The sequence below is a fragment of the Pipistrellus hanaki genome, assembly GCF_964339955.1.
Source record: "Pipistrellus hanaki genome assembly, chromosome: 3".
Lineage (NCBI taxonomy): Eukaryota > Metazoa > Chordata > Mammalia > Chiroptera > Vespertilionidae > Pipistrellus > Pipistrellus hanaki.
Window position 1 is genome coordinate 26,510,524 of NC_140505.1, and position 17,967 is coordinate 26,528,490.

General features: G+C 41.3%; 1 protein-coding gene across 5 annotated transcripts in view; it reads right to left on the reverse strand.

Moving 5' to 3' along the window:
* The window catches only part of LOC311620471 (uncharacterized protein), a 110,675-nt gene that overhangs the window by 18,869 nt on the left and 73,839 nt on the right, over positions 1-17,967 (reverse strand). For 4 of the 5 annotated variants that reach the window (XR_014794694.1, XM_084879932.1, XM_084879931.1 and 1 more), the window contains exon 2: positions 990-1,117. Coding sequence is in view for 3 of the 5 variants with exons in the window: in XM_084879932.1 (XP_084736058.1) it covers positions 990-1,061 (72 nt within the window). In the remaining 2 variants the exon portion in view is untranslated. Of the gene's footprint in view, positions 1-13; positions 106-989; positions 1,118-17,967 lie in introns of all 5 variants that reach the window. The other variant, XR_014794695.1, reaches the window with a different exon arrangement.

Here is a 17,967-nt window from a genome sequence, read left to right on the forward strand (position 1 = left end):
CAAGGGCATGTACCTTGGTTGCGGGAACATCCCCAGTAGGAGGTGTGCAGGAAACAGATGATCGATGTTTCTCTCTCATTGATATTTCTAACTCTCTATTCCTCTCTGTAAAAAAACAATAAAATATATATATTTTAGAAATATCAAGTTGAACTGCAAGTAAATTAACTGCCTCAGAATTAAACTCAACATTCTTAAAATGAAGAAATTATATTTGGACATTCAGCAATGTTGCATCCACTAGGCCTAACATACAATAAAAAATCACTAACCATATAAAGATGCAACCAAATGTGAAAAAAAATATGTGAACAGATGAAAAATCAGTTAAAAGAAACAGACCAATGACAGAAACAATGAACTTTAATACAACTATTATAAACTAGGGGCCCAGTGCACTAATTTGTGCACCTTAAAAGGAACTGTGGGCCACAAGGCTGTGGTAGGCACAGGGGCGGGTCTTGGCCCATCCTCCACGCCCCTGCCTGGGCCCTCCTGCCACGGCTCCCAGCCCCCTATCTTCAGGTAGCCCCTCTCCCACCACCACTCCCATGTGCTGACAGCACTGACGTTGCTCACACCCGCTGAAGCCGAGGAGCGATTGGGACTGGCACCAGCAGTGGGTGCGAGCAGGGCCGGTGCTGGCAGTGGGTTCGAGCGGCCGCTCCGGCACTGACAGCAGGTGTGAGCAGTGGCTGCCAGCCTCAATCTCTCTTCAGGAGCAGGGGGAGGTGAAGAAGCCCTGAGGGGCAATTGGGGCCAGCAGCTGCTGCTCGAAGTCGCTGCCGGCACGAGTGATCAGGGTCAGCACCAGACACTGGAAGTGGGTGCGAGCAGCTGCTCCAGTGCAGGCAGTAGGTGCAAGTGGGGCCAGTGCCAGCAGCAGGTGTGAGTGCAGCGCACAGGAGGAAAGAATTTTCAGTAACCACCAGAGGCTCGTCCTGATGACAGCAACCAGTGCCCTGCCTTGGACTGGCGCTCCCACTCACCTGCTCCACCATCCTGCAGCAGCTGATGCCCATCATGTTCTGCACACACCCCTGGTGGTCAGTGTACATCATAGCGACTGGTTGTTCGGTTCCAGTTGTCCCGCCATTTAGTCTGTTTGCATATTAGCCTTTTATTAATAGGCTAGATGAAAAGATTTAAATGAAAATGTGGATCTAGAGGTGGGGACAAATGGAAAATATCAATAAAGAAGTAAAAATGATTAAAAAAGAACACAGAGATATTGTAGAACTGAAGCATACCACCTAAGAGGAAATATTTCCATTCATCTGTAAACTTTCCCATCACAAATATAAGGAAATATACAAAATATATTTTCTCCATAAATAGAATACATTGTAAGACTAGTAATGTTTACTCTAGCAACTTTTCTGCAAGGAGGCCAAAGAACTTCATGAATATATCCAGTTACTCTCCATATCAATTGCACACCACTGGATACATTTATTTACTCTGGAGGACAGTTTAGTGAACCTTCTGTGATAATGGAATTGGTAGACATCTGCATTGTACAGTATGGTAGCTACTAGCCACATGTAGCTACATAAGTTTATTTTAATTAAAAAATGCAGTTCCTCAGTCATAGTAATCAAAGGCCCAGTGGTCACAGCACAATTCTAAGGAATTAATGGGTACTTATTGCCTTAATATCAATTTTGTTAAAATCTAATTTTTATATTGAAAGAATTAATTCAACTTCCAAAGGTTAGAATAACTCAATGACTCCATAAGGAATAGTTTTGCCCTAGAAAAATCCAAGTGGAATTCCCCCCCCCCCCCCCCATTTTATTGGTTAACTAGAGGCCCAGCGCACGAAATTCGTGCACTGGGGGAAGTGTGTCCCTCAGTCCATTCTGCACCTTCTCTAATCTGGGACCTCTTGAGGGATGTCCGACTGCCTATTTAGGCCTGATCCCAGGGCTGCTGGCTCCCAATCACTCACATGTCTGCCTGCCTGATTGCCCCTAGCTCCTTCTGCCTGCCAGCCTGATCACCCTTTAACCACTCCTCTGCCAGCCTGATTGATGCCTCACTGCTCCACTGCCAGCCCGATTGCCCATAACTGCCCTCCTCTCCCGGCCTCGTCACCCCCAACTGCCCTCCCCTGCAGGCATGGTTCTCCCCCCAATTGCCCTTCCCTGCAGGCCTGATCCCACCCCCCTTTTGCCCTCCACTACAGACCTGGTCCCCTCCAACTGCCCTCCCCTGCAGGCCTGGTCCTCCACACTGCCCTCCCCTGCAGGCCTGGTTCCTCCCAACTGCCTTCCCTTGCTGGCAATCTTGTGGTGACCATCTTATGCCCACATGGGGGCAGCCATCTTTGACCACATGGGGGCAGCCATCTTGTGTACTGGAGTGATGATCAATTTGCATATTAGTCTTTTATTAGATAGGCTATGTTTACAAAGAAGTGAAGTCCTTGTCTCACACAATGGTTCTCACTGTTTCCTGGACAGAATAGAGTTTATTAGAAATGAAGATTTCTGCTTGGCGAGTGTGCCTCAGTTGGTTGAGCAACATCCTGTGCATGGAAAGGTCCTGGTTCAATTCCTGGTCAGGGCACATAGCTGGGTTGTGGGTTCAGTCCCTGGTGGGGGCATGTATGGAAAGCAGTTGATGGATGTTTCTTTCTCACATTGATGTCTCTCTCTTTCTCTCCCTTCCACTCTCTAAGCATGTCCTCAGATGAGGATTTAAAAAGAAAGAGGTCAATCAGGGATGAGTGGGGGGAGGGCATATCTGCAATACTTTCAGCAATAAAGATAAGAAATAAGTAAAATAATAATAATAATAATAAATAAAGAATAAATTAAGATTTCTGAGACATATTTACCTCCAGATTAAGGTATATCTAATCTGAGTATCTGTTTCTTAATAAGATTTAGAAACCATATTTTAAGAAGCATCCCAGATAATTCTGGTATGTGATTATTCCTTAGGAAATTATATAAAAATATATTAATATCCAAACCAAATATTGACACTTTAATCAGCATAATTTTACATGCATGATATAAACACATTTAATTTTGCTTTTGTAACTTGTTGGTATCCATCAGCTATGCTCTTCTTAAATGTAGAAAAATATTATTTTTCCCATTTTTACTTTATTCTACTGAAAGCAAACTATATCTTTGAGATGGTTTAAAATGACATGTTTTTATATGTTAGAACAGGTCACACTAGGTGCTATTTCTTGAGTGACTGAATCAAGATGATAGGTGCCTTATGGATGCCATCTCTGAAAACACTTGCTCCACAAACACTAATAAACTAATGATGTAAGAACAAAGATACTTGATCCTGGCTGAGTACTTTCCGCTTTTATACTGGCAGAATGCATTTCACAAGTAACTTGTTTTTAGAGTTCTGGATCATTCATCCCTTTCCCCCGATAAGTAACTTATAATAGGAATTGTACTCACAGACATTCTAAAACATGCTTTTTCCTTTGGAGATGATTGAAAATTCTCTCACACAATAATATAGAATAAATACATATTTGACTTAGAGAGTTCATTTTTTGAAAATTGGGCTTGGGGACATTCAAGAAGAAAATCAAAGAGGAGTGTTTGATTTCAGAAACTTTGTGTAATCTATTTCCTCAGCATTGAATTACAAAACTGCACAAGTTTTCTCTAGAGAAGTAAAAGGATTCCAGAGTGTGAAAAGCAATAGGTAACTGACATTTGGACATCCCCTCAATGGATCATTCAAGTTTCAGGATACAATAAAGCCTGTTGGGTAGCACATAGCCCATTCCCAAAGCTTCCAGTCAGCTTTTTGATGTCTCATTTTTAAATATTAGCAGGGGAAAGGGGTGACTAGAATTTGTAGGACCTCTCATAGAAAGACAGAGTCCAAAATTAACAGGCAAAGGGATTCAGAAAGAACAGAAGCAATCCAAGGTAAGTAGAAAGCATTTTTTAAAACTCAAGAGGTGTTAAATCCATAAAATAAAATCATCATATTTAAAACAAAACAAAGCAAACAAATACATGCACACAGAGAACAAAATAAAGCATGGAATACAAAACTGTGATTGCTGAAAAAATCATTAGAATAAGTGAAAGATACATGAGAAAAACTCTCTAAGAAAGGAGAACTAAAAAAGAGAGAGTTGAGAATAGAAGAGAAAAATTATAAAATCAGAGGATGAAAGGGGTAATTTAGCTTCTAACTAGTAAGAATTCCAGAAAAAGGGAACAGAGAAAAGTACAGAGAAACTATAAATAAATAATTTATGAAATTTTATAGACTTGAAGGATATGACCTTCTATATTGAAAGAGTACATCAAATTCCTGGCACAATAAATGAAAAATTATTCACGTCAATGCACATTACCACTCAATTCCAAAATCAGGAATAAAGAGAGGGGATAAAAGCAAACAAAAGGGGCCCTAACCAGTTTAACTCAGTGGATAGAGTGTCGGCTTGGGGACTGAAAGGTCCCAGGTTCGATTCCAGTCAAGGGCATGTACCTCATTGCTGGCACATCCCCAGTAGGAGGTGTGCAGGAGGCAGCTGATCGATGTTTCTCTCTCATCAATATTTCTAACTTTCTATCCTTCTCCCTTCCTCTCTGTAAAAAAAGCAATAAAGTATATTAAAAAACAAAACAAAACAAAAGGGAATGTAACTCACATAGAAACACTATAGAACAAGTCTTTTAAAAAGCAAACAAACAAAAATAAGTCAAATATAAAGGATCAGGAATCAAGGAGCATGGTCTACAGATAACATCATACTTAATGGTGAAATATTGAAACTTGCCCCTAAGATCAATAATAGGACAAGAATGTCTGCTCTCACCACATGTCTTCATCACTGTACTGAAAGCTCTAGTTAGTGCAGTAAGATAAGAAAAAAGAATATCCTAATTAGAAAAGAAGAAATTAAAATGTCTTTATTTGTTGATGATAGGATTGTCTTTGTCAAAATCTTACAGAATTTACCAAAACAAAACACAAAACCCAACCTACCAGAACTTAGAAAAAATTTTGTAAGGTTACAAGATACAAGATCAAAACTTAAAACTCATATATTTTTATATTAGCAAAAAACAATCAAAAACTAAAATTCAAAAACAACATCACTTACAATAGCATAATCAAATATTAAATAGAAATAAATATGACAAAAGATGTACAAAATCTGTGTGCTGAAAATTACAAAACATTTTTAAGAGAAATTAAAGATTTAAACTGAGAAATATAACAGGAAGATTTAATATTGTTAAGATATAAATTCTCCCAAAATTCATCTATATATTCCATAAAATCCTACTTAAAATTGCAGATAACTTTTTAAAAAAACTACAAGTTTATTCTAAAATTTACATGGAAATGCAAAGGGCATATACAACCAAAAATCATTTTGAAAAGGATGAAAAAAATTTGAGACTTTATAATACCTATTTTCAAGAGTGATTGTAAAACTGTATAGAATTGGCATGAAGATAGAACAATAGATCAATGTAGCAGAATAAAAAGTCCAAAAGCAGACCCACACATATATGATTAATTGATTTTTGACAAAGGTGCCAAAGCAATTTGATGGGGAAAGAATATTTTTTTTAAATGATACTAGAGCAATTGTATACCTATATGCAAAATATATTAACACTTACCTCAAACCACATACAAAAATTAACTCAAAATGCATCATAGACCAAAATGTGAGAGCTAAAATTGGAATGTTAAAGCACTGTTCATAGAACTTTCTGTGATTACAGAAATATTTTTATAGACCACTCAAAAGCAACATAGTAAGTTAGAAGACAAAAATCTCAAAGATAGGTTATTTTTTACCTAGAATCTTATACCTAGCTAAACTACCACTCTAGTGTTGTACAGCCTATTAGAAGATATAAGTTACTAAAACAAGAGAGTAAGTCAAGCAAGAGGGAAAACATGAGGTGCAGAAAATGGGATAATTATATGGAAGAAAGGGAAAGTGAAGAGTAATGATGAACATTATGTGGATAACTTCAGAGAAGCCCATCCAGTTTGGAGCATGTGGACAGAGGGTCTGGTAGGATATGGCTCCATGAAGATATTGAACTTACAAATTACTGGTGTGTCCAATCTTTCAGAAAATAGTATCAAAGGTGTTTACAATATTGATGTAAACTATGGAAGTATTTGTTATAGGAGCAGAGAAACCTAAGTAAATGAACCACAATACTCACAAAACAAGACTATTAATAACTTCAAGGTTTATAGAATATATATTCATATATTTGGTTTGGGCTCAGCTACAAACATTGCTGCCATGTTCAGACGAAGGTACCCTGAATATTGATTTAACAAAGAACAATGACACGCCTACTTTGGGAAAGAGGGAGCTTGGAAGAATGTAAAAGAAAATAAAAGCTTTACAGTCTCTGAAGAATAAGGTTCAAATGTCTAAAATTAACAAGTCAAGAATAAGCAATATGAACTTTTCATTTAGAAATGTGGAAAGAAATAATGAGGATTGAAGCAAGAAATTCAGGATAAATTTCATGAGTCATGTGCTCACTGTGCTGCCTTAATGTTACAATAGTGAGTCTTCTCTGTTTTCCTGTAGCTCCTACTATACTGCGATACAGATGATTAGTTCAAGGTAGACGCCAAGCCAGTCTGAGGGTCCTGAATAGTTTTATTAAAAGGTCCTGTTTACAAATTGGATCAGGGCATAATTGCACATAAAATATTTGAAAGCCCACAAAAACTAAACCATTCATTTTCTAATAGTGTCCTCAGAATGGGCAGTGTTTATTACTAGGCAAAAATAAATAAAAATAAAAAAATAAAAAAATGTCATATTGAAAAAAAATGAATGTTGCCCTAACCGGTTTGGCTCAGTGAATAGAGCATTGGCCAGCATACAGAGGGGACCCAGGTTCGATTCCTGTCAAGGGCATGTACCTTGGTTGTGGGCACATCCCCAGTAGGGGGTGTTCAGGAGGCAGCTGATCCAGTGTTTCTCTCTCATTGATGTTTCTTTCCCTCTCTCTTCCTCTCCATAAAAAAAAAATCAATAAAACATATTAAAAAGAAAAAAAAAGTGAATGTTACGGCTTGAAGTGTGTTCCCTAAGAAGATGTTCAAGTCCTAACCCCATTGTGTGATTTTATTTGGAAACTATAGGCCTGGTACACAAAATTCATGCATGGGTAGGGTCCCTTGGCCTGGTCAGCATTCAGGGCTGATCTGTGGGGCAACCAGTAGGGTGATCGTGTCCCCCTCCCCCCATTCCCACACACCTTGGCCAGCCTGGAGCCTGTGAGATAGGGGCAGCTCCTGCATTGAGCATTTGCCCACTGGTGGTCAGTGTGCATCATAGCAACCAGTCCTTCAGCTGGGCATTCCATCGTTTGATCAATTTGCATATTAGGCTTTTATTATATAGGACTAGAGGCCCAGCGCACAAAATTTGTGCACAGGTAGGGTCCCTAGGCTGGCCGGAGATCAGGGTTGATCTTTCTCAGTTTCTGGCAGCCAGCCCTGCCCCGTGCTGCTAATACCAGTCACTCTCTGTATGTGGGGCAACTGGCAGAGCAATTGGGGCCCTGCTTGCTCACATCCATCTTGGCCTGGTGCTGCCCACGTCCACTGCCACCCACCTCCGGTTCCCTATTTCCTATCAGGTGATCAGAGCTTGCTGGCCAGGGGGAGGGACCAAGAGGTTAGCTCACAGGCCCCAATCGGGTGATTAGGGCCTGCGGGCTGGGGGCAACTTTTATGTTGAGCAACTACCCCCTGATGGTCAGTGCAAAACAGTTTTTCTGCCTTCCGATCGATTTGCATATTATCCTTTTATATATGGAGTCTTTGCAAACAATAAAGTTAAGATGAGGGCAATAGAGTGGATCCTAATGCATTATGACTGGTGTCCATAACAAAGGGGAAATTGGACCTAGACACACACAGGGAGCACACCATATGAAGATGAAGGCAGAGATTGGGTGATGTTTTCACAAGCCAAGGAACAGCGAGTGCCTACAGACCACCAAAACCTGGGGGAAAGGCCTGGAACAGATTCTCCCTCACAGCCTCAGAGGGAACGAGTCCTGCTGACACCTTGATCTCTGACTTCTGGGATCCAGACTGTGAGACAATAAATTTATCTTGTTTTAAACCACTCAATCTGTGGCATTTTGTTATGGCAGCTCCAGGAAATGACTACAATAAGGAACTATTTGGCATACACAGGTGGGTTAGAAGGTCTCCTTACTTTAAAGAATCTTATGCAAGCCGGGACCGGTTTGGTTCAATGGATAGAGCGTCTGCTTGGGGACTGAAGGGCCCCAGGTTCGATTCCGGTCAAGGGCATGTACCTTGGTTGCGGGCATATCCCCAGTAGGGGGTGTGCAAGAGGCAGCTGATCGATGACTCTCATTGATGTTTCTAACTCTCTATCTCTCTCCCTTCCTCTCTGTACAAAAATCAATAAAATATATTTTTAAAAAAAATCTTATGCAAGCTCAGGTAGAGGATGTGATCCTTAACATTTGTTCCCAACTTTTGACCCAGGTCCTTCACTTTGCAACAATACATAATCACAACACCTCTAAGGAGCAGGATGGCCTCCCCCCAAATTCTTTTGTCTTTCTAATATTTTGGTCTTCCCAATGTGACCCATTTCTGACCCCCAGAAAGGGAAGCTTTGTATTCACTTCTAGCTTCTGAGTAATCTCTCGTTACTAATCATTTTATTAATGTTCCATTCACTGGCCTGGATTATGTTTTCTACTTGTTCCTATGTTGAATATTTCCAACCAAAATATCAATCATATCTAGTTCAAACACAATTGTATGTTTACCGCAGAGCCCTGGCTTCAATGCAAGAGGTTATTTAAGAGTATTTTTTTTACATCGAACATCGAAACCATCTTGTATATTTCCCTGGGCTATGTTAAAACAGGCAATGGAGCCTTAGCTGGTTTGATTCAGTGGATAGAGCATTGGCCTGTGGACTGAAGAGTCCCGGGTTTGATTCTGGTCAAGGGCACGTGCCCAGGTTGCAGGCTCGGTCCCCAGTAGGAGGCACACAGGGGGCAGCCAATTGATGATTCTCTCTCATTGTTAATGTTTCCATCTCTCTCTCCCTTCCTCTGTGAAAGAAATAAAAATATATTTTAAAAAAAAGTTTTTGAAGAAAGTAACTTACATATGTATAATTTTCTCTTTCAAAGGGAGCATTTTTCTCCTACTTATATACAAATGATACTCTTATAAGATAAAAATAATTATTTGAAAAAATAAAAATGTTAATTAAATATTTTGATGTCAGAGTAACAGTTATAACTCATATTGACCCCTTCTACCACTTGAACTGCCACCTTCATGTACTGAATTGATTGGTTATTTCCATCATTATCACATATTATAAATACCATTACTGCTATTATTTATTATCACTTGCATGTTTCTTGTATATTGTCCACAACATCCAGAAATAAGCAAATCCTGTCTTTTGCCATCTCTCATTCATGCATTTATATTTCATTATGTTAGCCTGAGTAAGATTTTAATGTAAAAACTTTCTCATTGAAAATAAGGCATTTATATTAGCCTTTCAAAATGAGAATAATACTAGAAGTATATTCTCAGTTTTTTAAAAAATGTGAAATCTTAATAAGCTAAATTAGCCACTTACTAAGGGAATTCATATAGAATTCTTAATTAAACCAATACCTTATCACCCAAAATGAACTCATCACCTGTAGTAACTATTTGCAGGAAAAAAAAGATTATTTTTATTTTTATATATTTTTAAAATATATTTTTTATTGATTTTTTACAGAGAGGAAGGGAGAGAGATAGAGAGCAGCCAACGTACATGCCCTTGACTGGAATCGAACCTGGGATCTTTCAGTCCGCAGACCGATGCTTTACCACTGAGCCAAACCGGTTTCGGCAATAAGATTATTTTTAAAGTTTCAGGTTAAGTTAAATTAGGCCATTGTATTGACCTAAACAAAATCAGATTATTTTAAATCAACCTATAAGCTACAAATTCAATATGAATTTTGATCATAAAAATTTGCCATATCCTAAGTGTCCCAGTACATTTTTTTATAGTGCTCCACTTCAAAATATTTAACAATTTTGTTTGCTAAGTAGCTAAATATAAACAACTTAATATATACTTATGCTCTAATAACTGAGTAGAGATTTAGAAATATTATATAAATTGAATGAGAAAAAAATTCTTTCACTTCATTCACTGACCAATGCAAATGACTGACTAATCGCTGTGTGCAGTGTTGGGCACTGCGCAGCTTCTCCAGCCTTGGGATCAGGTGGGACCCCAACACCTCATTTCCTGGGCCCAGAGGAACTGTGACACAGCAACTGCCCAAAACACAGTTTTGTGAAGACATAACGTCATGAAGAGGGATTTAGCTACAAGGGAATATTGAGATTTCAAACTACCTTAAGGTATAGCTTACATGGCATCTGACCAAATGTCCAGCATTATGTTTCCCTCAGAATTTAAAAATAGCCTAAGCTATCCCTCCGAGTCCTGTGGGGCCCCTGGGGTGCCTTAGCTCACAGTTTGGGAAAGTATAGAAATAGGGAACAAAATTGGGACAGTTCATTTGGCACTGCCCTGCTACCCACCATCGGTGCCCATTTGCTTTACTCTGCACTGTTCTCACACCCAGCATTCTAATTGTAGAAATAAAATTTCAGTTTGGTACATTTTAAACATACAGGCAAGTTACAAAGTTGAATTCATATACAACAAAGAGTATTACAAAGAAGGATAATAAGGTAAGCATCTGAAGACAGATCTGGCTGGGACTAGTTGTCTACCTATTTCCACATCAAGGGAGTTCTTTACTCTTGTAGAATTTCTGGTATCCAAGTGCCAAGACACAGAACTGGAGTTTGCTTTCTGTATTTCCTTAAGAACAAGGACAGAGCTTCGAAGCACTACTGCTCCCAGTCTTCAGGCACTGTGCTAAGTCCCAGAGGTGCCTTCACTTGTTTGCACCATTAGGTGACCTTGACCAGGAAGGGAGGGAGGGACTACTCTGCTTCTGGGAGTGCAGGTGGGGCCTGCTGGGGTGAAGCAGGCAGCCCTTCTCAGTACTGGCTCCGTATGGGCAGGCTCTGCTGCTCTACTGATTGAGTTCAATAAGTAGTTGTCCCTGTGTCTGGAACTGTGTTGATGCTTGAAATAAACATTAAAAAAAAAAAAAAAAATCAAGCCAGACAGAATTTCTGTTCTCCGGGAGGCTTGGTTGAGTGTGTTAGTTTGCATGTGGTTTCTGCCCAGAGGCACATCTGAGCCCTCAGAATGTTATTTTAACAAGGGAAAGCGTTCACCTCCATGAAGCTGAGAGTGGTCAAGGTTCCCGACAGGCTGACACTTTTTTGGTTAATTTTTTTTCCCCCTGAAGTGAAGACTTCACCTTATAAATGTTCTTATAAATTCTCTGTTTTCCTCAAACCTAATTTAAAGAATCATAACTGCTTCAAATTCAGTTGACACTTAAGCTGTTCAAATTAGATTGAACTTATAACTTATAGATTGATTTAAAATGACCTATTTTTAATGCAAATGCATGATTAAATTTGAGCTGTGACTTTAAATACAATCTTAGTTTTCTGTAAATAGTTACTACTATTTATTTATTTTGGATAAAGTATGGTTTAATTATTTTAAGCCCTTTATATAATTTCCCTTAGGAAGTGCATAATTTAGTTTGTTATCCAAATTGTATAGTCTGTGTTTTAAAGTTGAGAATACATTTCTAGTAGTATTCTCAGTTTAAAGATTAATATAAATGATTTATTTTTTTAAATCAACAGGAAATGTTTTACATTAACATCTTACTCATATTAACATAATCAGATTTAAATCCATGCAACTCAGAGTGAATTAGAGATGGTAAAATACTAACATGTACACTCGTATGCCAACGCATTGCTAAAATATGTTCAGCTGCTTTTTGTCTATTTTCATTGTAAATACCTCCAGCACCAGGATTTCTACCAATTTTTCACAAAGATGCTTTGTCTACTGGTTTTGACCCTGAGTGAGACAGCGTTAAGAATCAGCCTAAATTTTACTTCTGTTTAATTTCATTAACTCTGTTCTAAACAACTCCGTTCCCGTATGTCCTTTCTTTGTTTCTGAGGACAGGATTTTATTTTCTCTGTGCAAATCATGTGGTGACAAATGTCTATAGTTCTGGATGTTGTGGGGAATATACAAGGAACATGCGTGCGATAATTATGATAGCAGGAATGGAATTCAGAATATGTGATAATAAAACGGGAGTTTCAGAAACTCTGCCTTCCCCACTATTCATAGTACCTGATTATTTGAGTTGATATTCTTATCATTCTTATCCATTAAAATGATGAGTGATTTAGTCAACAAAGACAACGTCATTTTCTCCAAAAAGCTTTAGTTAAAATGCATAGGTTATCCGAGTTCTTGAATGATGTCTTATGCCCTGAAATTAGCTAAAAGCCATATTGGAATTCTTATATTATCAGCATAGTTTTGCTTGTTTATATACAATAGAACATTTTCTCTTACTATATCTCCATTTAAAAATTATCTTCTCACATGCTACTCCAAGAGATTCTGACATCTTCCATAACCACACCTTAATCTAGATTTGTATCTATAAATATAATGAATGTTGTTTTTATTATGATCAGCATAAAAGTAACATCCATACTACAGAACTGCATGCTTTCTAAATAGAACATTACTGGTACATATTAGTTTATTCTGTTTAAAATGGTAGCCCCTGTATTTGTACAACCTCTCAAAGACATTTAAAGTACTTAATGCGTTGAGGTGTTGTTCTTTTACAAGATACTCCCATTTTACAGTTTACAATATTGAGAAACTTGATAGTTAAATAATATAGTATTCTGATTATAATCTAGCTGACTAAACCAATTTATTCCAGCTCATGTGCACTGTTAAATGCCCTTCTGCTTTTCCAATGCCACTAAATTAACTCTCAATGAATTGATGGGAAAGTTTTGGCCCATACTGTGTTCATAAGTGCTATATAGACCTATGCAAACACAAATTAGTTTGGTAAAATTAGAAATTGATAAGACACAAACTGGGACATTGTTTAGTCCCTTTAATTGTCCATTATTTAAAGCAAATCAGTAAACCAGTCAGTCTTTACTATTTACAAGATTCTAATAATCCACTTTAAATTTAAATACCGTATTTTCCGGCGTATAAGACGACTTTGAAACGAAAAAAAGCCTGCTCAGATTGGCTAGAGTCAGAGAGGCAGTCTATTAAAAAAAGAACTGGTGTTGCCTCGGAAGTGGGGGGTAGTCTTATACAGCGAATATAGGCCTAAACCTATGTTTTAACTGTAAAATTAGGGGATCGTCTTTTACGCCGGAAAATATGGTGTGTGTGTGTGTGTGTGTGTGTGTGTGTGTGTGTGTGTGTATTTATAGAGAGAGGAAAGGAGAAGAAGAGAAACATTAATATGAGAGTGAAACATTAACTGGCTGCCTCCTACATGTCCCAGAACCAACCCCACATGTGCCCTGACCGGGAATTGAACCGGCAACCTTTTGGTGCATGAGTTAATGTCCAAACAACTAAACCACACCAGTCAGGGTGCCAGCTTAAAATTTTTTTCTTCTTCTAATTTAATTCCCCCCCCCCAAAAAAAAATCATGTATTGAACAATTAAATGAGAGCATTTTATATATACTAAACTGTTCAAATTTAAATGATTTAGATACAGTCTTAGCAGCTATTGGGCCCACCTCCTAATGTGGGTTTTCCAGGTGTCATCCAGGACCTGCCTCAGCATCTTCTGAGAAAGAATCTGCCTAAGAAGGTGCAGATTCTTGAGTCCCACTGGAACCCCAGACTCAGCATATCAGAGGCACTGGGGCTGAGAAATGGATTTGTCACAGTCTCCCCTAGTGTCCTATGTACCTTGAAGGTGAAAGACCAATGTCCTAGTGAATATCTAAGTCTAAGTCATTGACAATGCCAAGCCCACCTGGCACAGCCATTCATTGAAAAACAAAGCTGTTACCCTATGTACTCTGCTCAAAGTTTTATTGCAATCTTCACTGGTGCTTAAAATAATAGTGAGAAGATCCTTCGTAGGGAGTGTGAGAGCAGTTTTAGGATGTCTCAGCTTCTAGCCTAGCTTTCACTTTCTCTGAGAAGACTTCTCTGACTCCCCCAAACTGGGCACAAAGGATCAGGTAGCATTTGGCATGTACTTCTGTCCCACAACTGTAGCCCTTGCCTAGGTGACAATGCGACTCACCCACTGGGCAGTGGGCCCCTTCAGGTTGACCTTTGCATCCTCAGTATCTGGTAAAAGGCTCATAACACATGTTCATTTAATAACCTGAACAGACAATGTACTGGTAGCCAAATGTTTGTTGAACGGGTGAATGAAAGAATGTAATGATTGTAGGTAACTCTAAAGAGAAATTGTTATTAGTGTGGATGAATGGGAATAGTGGTTTGTACAATTACCATTGTTTCCCACCTAGGTCAAATTTGGCACTCAATGCCTCAATTCTCCTCTTTACCCCTGCCTGAGATGACACAGTCAAATGACCATTTACCGAGGGCTCACTATTTGCTAGACACAACATACACCTTAGATTTTCAATCCTGACTATATTCTTATGAAGTTGGTTTTATTTCTGTTTTGCATTTGAAAAAAAATGAACTTGGAGTTGAGGGCATTTGACCAAGAACCTGGAGCCGATCTGTGACAAGCCACGATTTTACTGCAGTTCTGTCTTACTCCAATTCTTATTTCTTTCCCATGTGGCTGTACTACCATTCAACAAAGGTTAGAAATACTATCAATACCATATTGACTAATTTTTCACATTGATCCTTTCTTTTCTTTGAGCACAGATATGTCATTTCTTGGTAAAAATTCGAATGGCCAATTTTTTTCCCCCAGGGATAAACATCACTCTTCAGTCCAATTTCTAACACAAAGAACAAAGCTCCTGCCTCTCCATCCTCACGGATGTTCACGTTAAATTTGCTGTTTAGGTTTGGGTTTTCCCACTTACTGAAATTTCCCCCTAAGAGTTGGGATTGCTTAAAAGTGTGAGGTTTCTGAATCCTTTAAAACATGCTCACCTGGATTTTCACCTCTTCTGTTGCTTAGAAATAAAAATATGAGTTGGACTCTGCTTTGAATTTCTCTTAACACTGCTACTACACTGTTTATAGGTCTTCTATTGCCATGCGGCACTGTGCCCTATCAATTGCTGTATTCGTCCTGTGAAACCCTGGGTCAATCCTTCAGATGTCTAAGACTCTTGTTTTCATATCTTATAAGTGTGTAGGACAAACATAGAGTGTTATTGCTGCCACTAGATATCATCTCTAGTTAGCATTTCGGGGGGTGCTCAGAGAGAAAACAATGTCTGGGTGATAACTCTTGTCAGTTTCCCCATTGTCAAACCCAATCTTACATTCCTCCACACTCTCACAATATTTCCCCATTGGGAACATGCCTGACATTGCAATTTCTCAAAACTGCAGCTCTGCAGTGAATGCCTAATTCCTGAAACGGCAAAATCTAACAAAAGCGGAATTTTTCCCCCCCACTGATTTGACTGGCTGACTATTTCGAGGCTTTGCATGTGATGACCTGCTGTTCTTTACAAACAACATCTTTAATGTACCCACACGGTGGTTCTGAAGTGGCGGGGGCAATTAAATCCTCGGGAGCTGCCTGCGGGGCATTCAGGATTATTCACAATGTCCGGGGTCTCTGCCACAGGCAAAACTTCCCCATAGGTTACAGTTAGCAACTTCCCAAGTGGCAATCTGTTACTTGCTTTGGAACCCAGAACCCGTTCAGCACCCTAGGGTATCCAGGGTGGGCCGTGGGCATGTGTCAGTTCTCTTGGAGTAATTTGTTTTGTGTTGTTTTAAAAATTGCGCGCTCTCTCTCTCTCTCTCTCTCTCTCTCTCTCTCTCTCTCTGTCTGTCTCCCTCCCTCTCTTTCTCTCCTCTAGTTGATTTTTTATATTTAAATATAGAAAGCCAATTTAGAGGAAAACATGGCAATTATGTTTTTTATTATAAAAAAATAGATGACTCTATCTTTGGGAGTATCACTTGTTTGGGTTCTTCATCTGAGTTTCCTATTTGTTAAAACTCTTGGTGGAGTTATTTCAGCACAAATTCCCAGCCTGCCTGCTAAGGACGATACTCGTATTTACTTTCTTCTTCCCTGACACCACCTTCCTCCCCTCCCACCCCTCATCCTCCACCTCAAACTCATTTTTATTACTTTTCAGGTGAGCCCCGAGGATTTTCCTCCTGATGAACCATGCTACCCTTCATTCCTCCACATTGACGGAGAATTCGGTTTGGGAGGCAGATTTAATACAGTTATTTCATTCCCCTCTTCCCAGTACTGTCACACACAGGCCAAGGCTTGCAAAGACCTAAGTAAGGCAACGATTGCTGGAGAGCCTGTGAGAACGCAAAAGGCAGAGCGAACGAGGATCCAGGCTTGTGGTTTTGGTTTCTCATGGAGATGAGATTGCTTTTATAAGACAGAGCCCAGCGAGCCTTCGCCCCAGGCTCCGTCGGAGGAGTGGACGGAAGACGGCTCAGGAAATGGGAGATGCGGGCATTCTAAAAGAATTCTGATGGACGAACTGCTCCCGCCCCGTGAAGCTGCAAACGCACGCCCGCCGCGCCGATTCCCGCCACGGGCGCCCCTACCGTGAGGGCTGGGGCCGGGGATGCGGGTGTGTAGCTCTCCCTGCCGACCCCCCCCCCCCCACTTGCTTAGCCCCGGGGTGCGGATCTCCCTACGTCCGGGCCTCCGCCTCCCCTCCTCCCTTCCAGCCCCCCCCCCCCCCCCACCTCCCGCCTCCTTTCTCCCACTTGTTGCGGCCGGACCCGGAGACCTGCCTGTTCCGCTGGCTGATTGTAAAAGGGTTTGACTTGCAGCTGACCTCGGGTCAGGTCTTTCTCTCCACTAATCCTGCCCTCTTCAAACACAAAAACACTTTGCCCTCTTCCCTCGCATCAGTTCTCTTAATCCCCCCGGAGGCCGACACCCCGCCCGGTCCGGCCTGAGCCCAGGCTGCACCCAAGTGAGTTGGGGGGCGGGCGCCCAGGCCGCAGGCTGCAGGAAGGAACCTTGGACCCCCAGCTCCTCCCGCTCCGAGCCCGCGGGGACGCAGCCCAGGGAAGGCTGGGGACCGGCAGCTCCCAGGCACCGGCCAACCCGGACCCAAGCTCCACCGGGAACATCCCGGGACTGCCGCCGGGACTACCGGGGGCCAAGCTTTGGAGGACGCAGGAGGCTGCGAGGAGAGACAAAGAGAAGGCCGGAGAGAAATGGAAGAAGGGAAGATGCTGGAGGCAGGGAGGAGAGGAAGGGAGAGAAGAGGAGGAAGGAAAGGAGACGTGGATGGATAACGTGCCTGGAAGGGGATTCCAGAGAGGTGGAGAGGAAAAGAATTGAGTGGGACGAGGAGCGAAGGCCGGGAAATCGACCCCCGCTCAGAGCTTAATTGTGCACCGAGCAAGAGAAGGGCGACCTTGGGGAGGCGGAGGGTGGGGGTGGGGGGGTTGTTGCCCCCCGTCGGGAGGGGACCCAGGACCCGGATCCTGGGCGCAGGGCGCCGCCCGCCGCAGCAGTTGGGTCCCCGGGGGTGGGTGCGGCGGGGGCCGGGCGGGCGCGCAGCTGGAGAGGAAGGGCCCTGAGGATGGAGGGAGGGCGAGTGGAAGGAGCAGGAAGGGAGGCCGGGGAAAGGAGTGGGGGCAGGGAGGAACTCAGTGGCACCCTGCCGGGCTGGGAAACACAGGCCCGGGCCGCGAGCAGAGGGCGAAGGTGAAGGTCCCTGCCTGCCCACTTCCCCGACCCGGCCTCCCTCCCGGCCGGCACTCTCCGAGCCCTCGCAATTCCCGACCCTGCAGAGGGAGGGGGTGGGGGGCAAGAA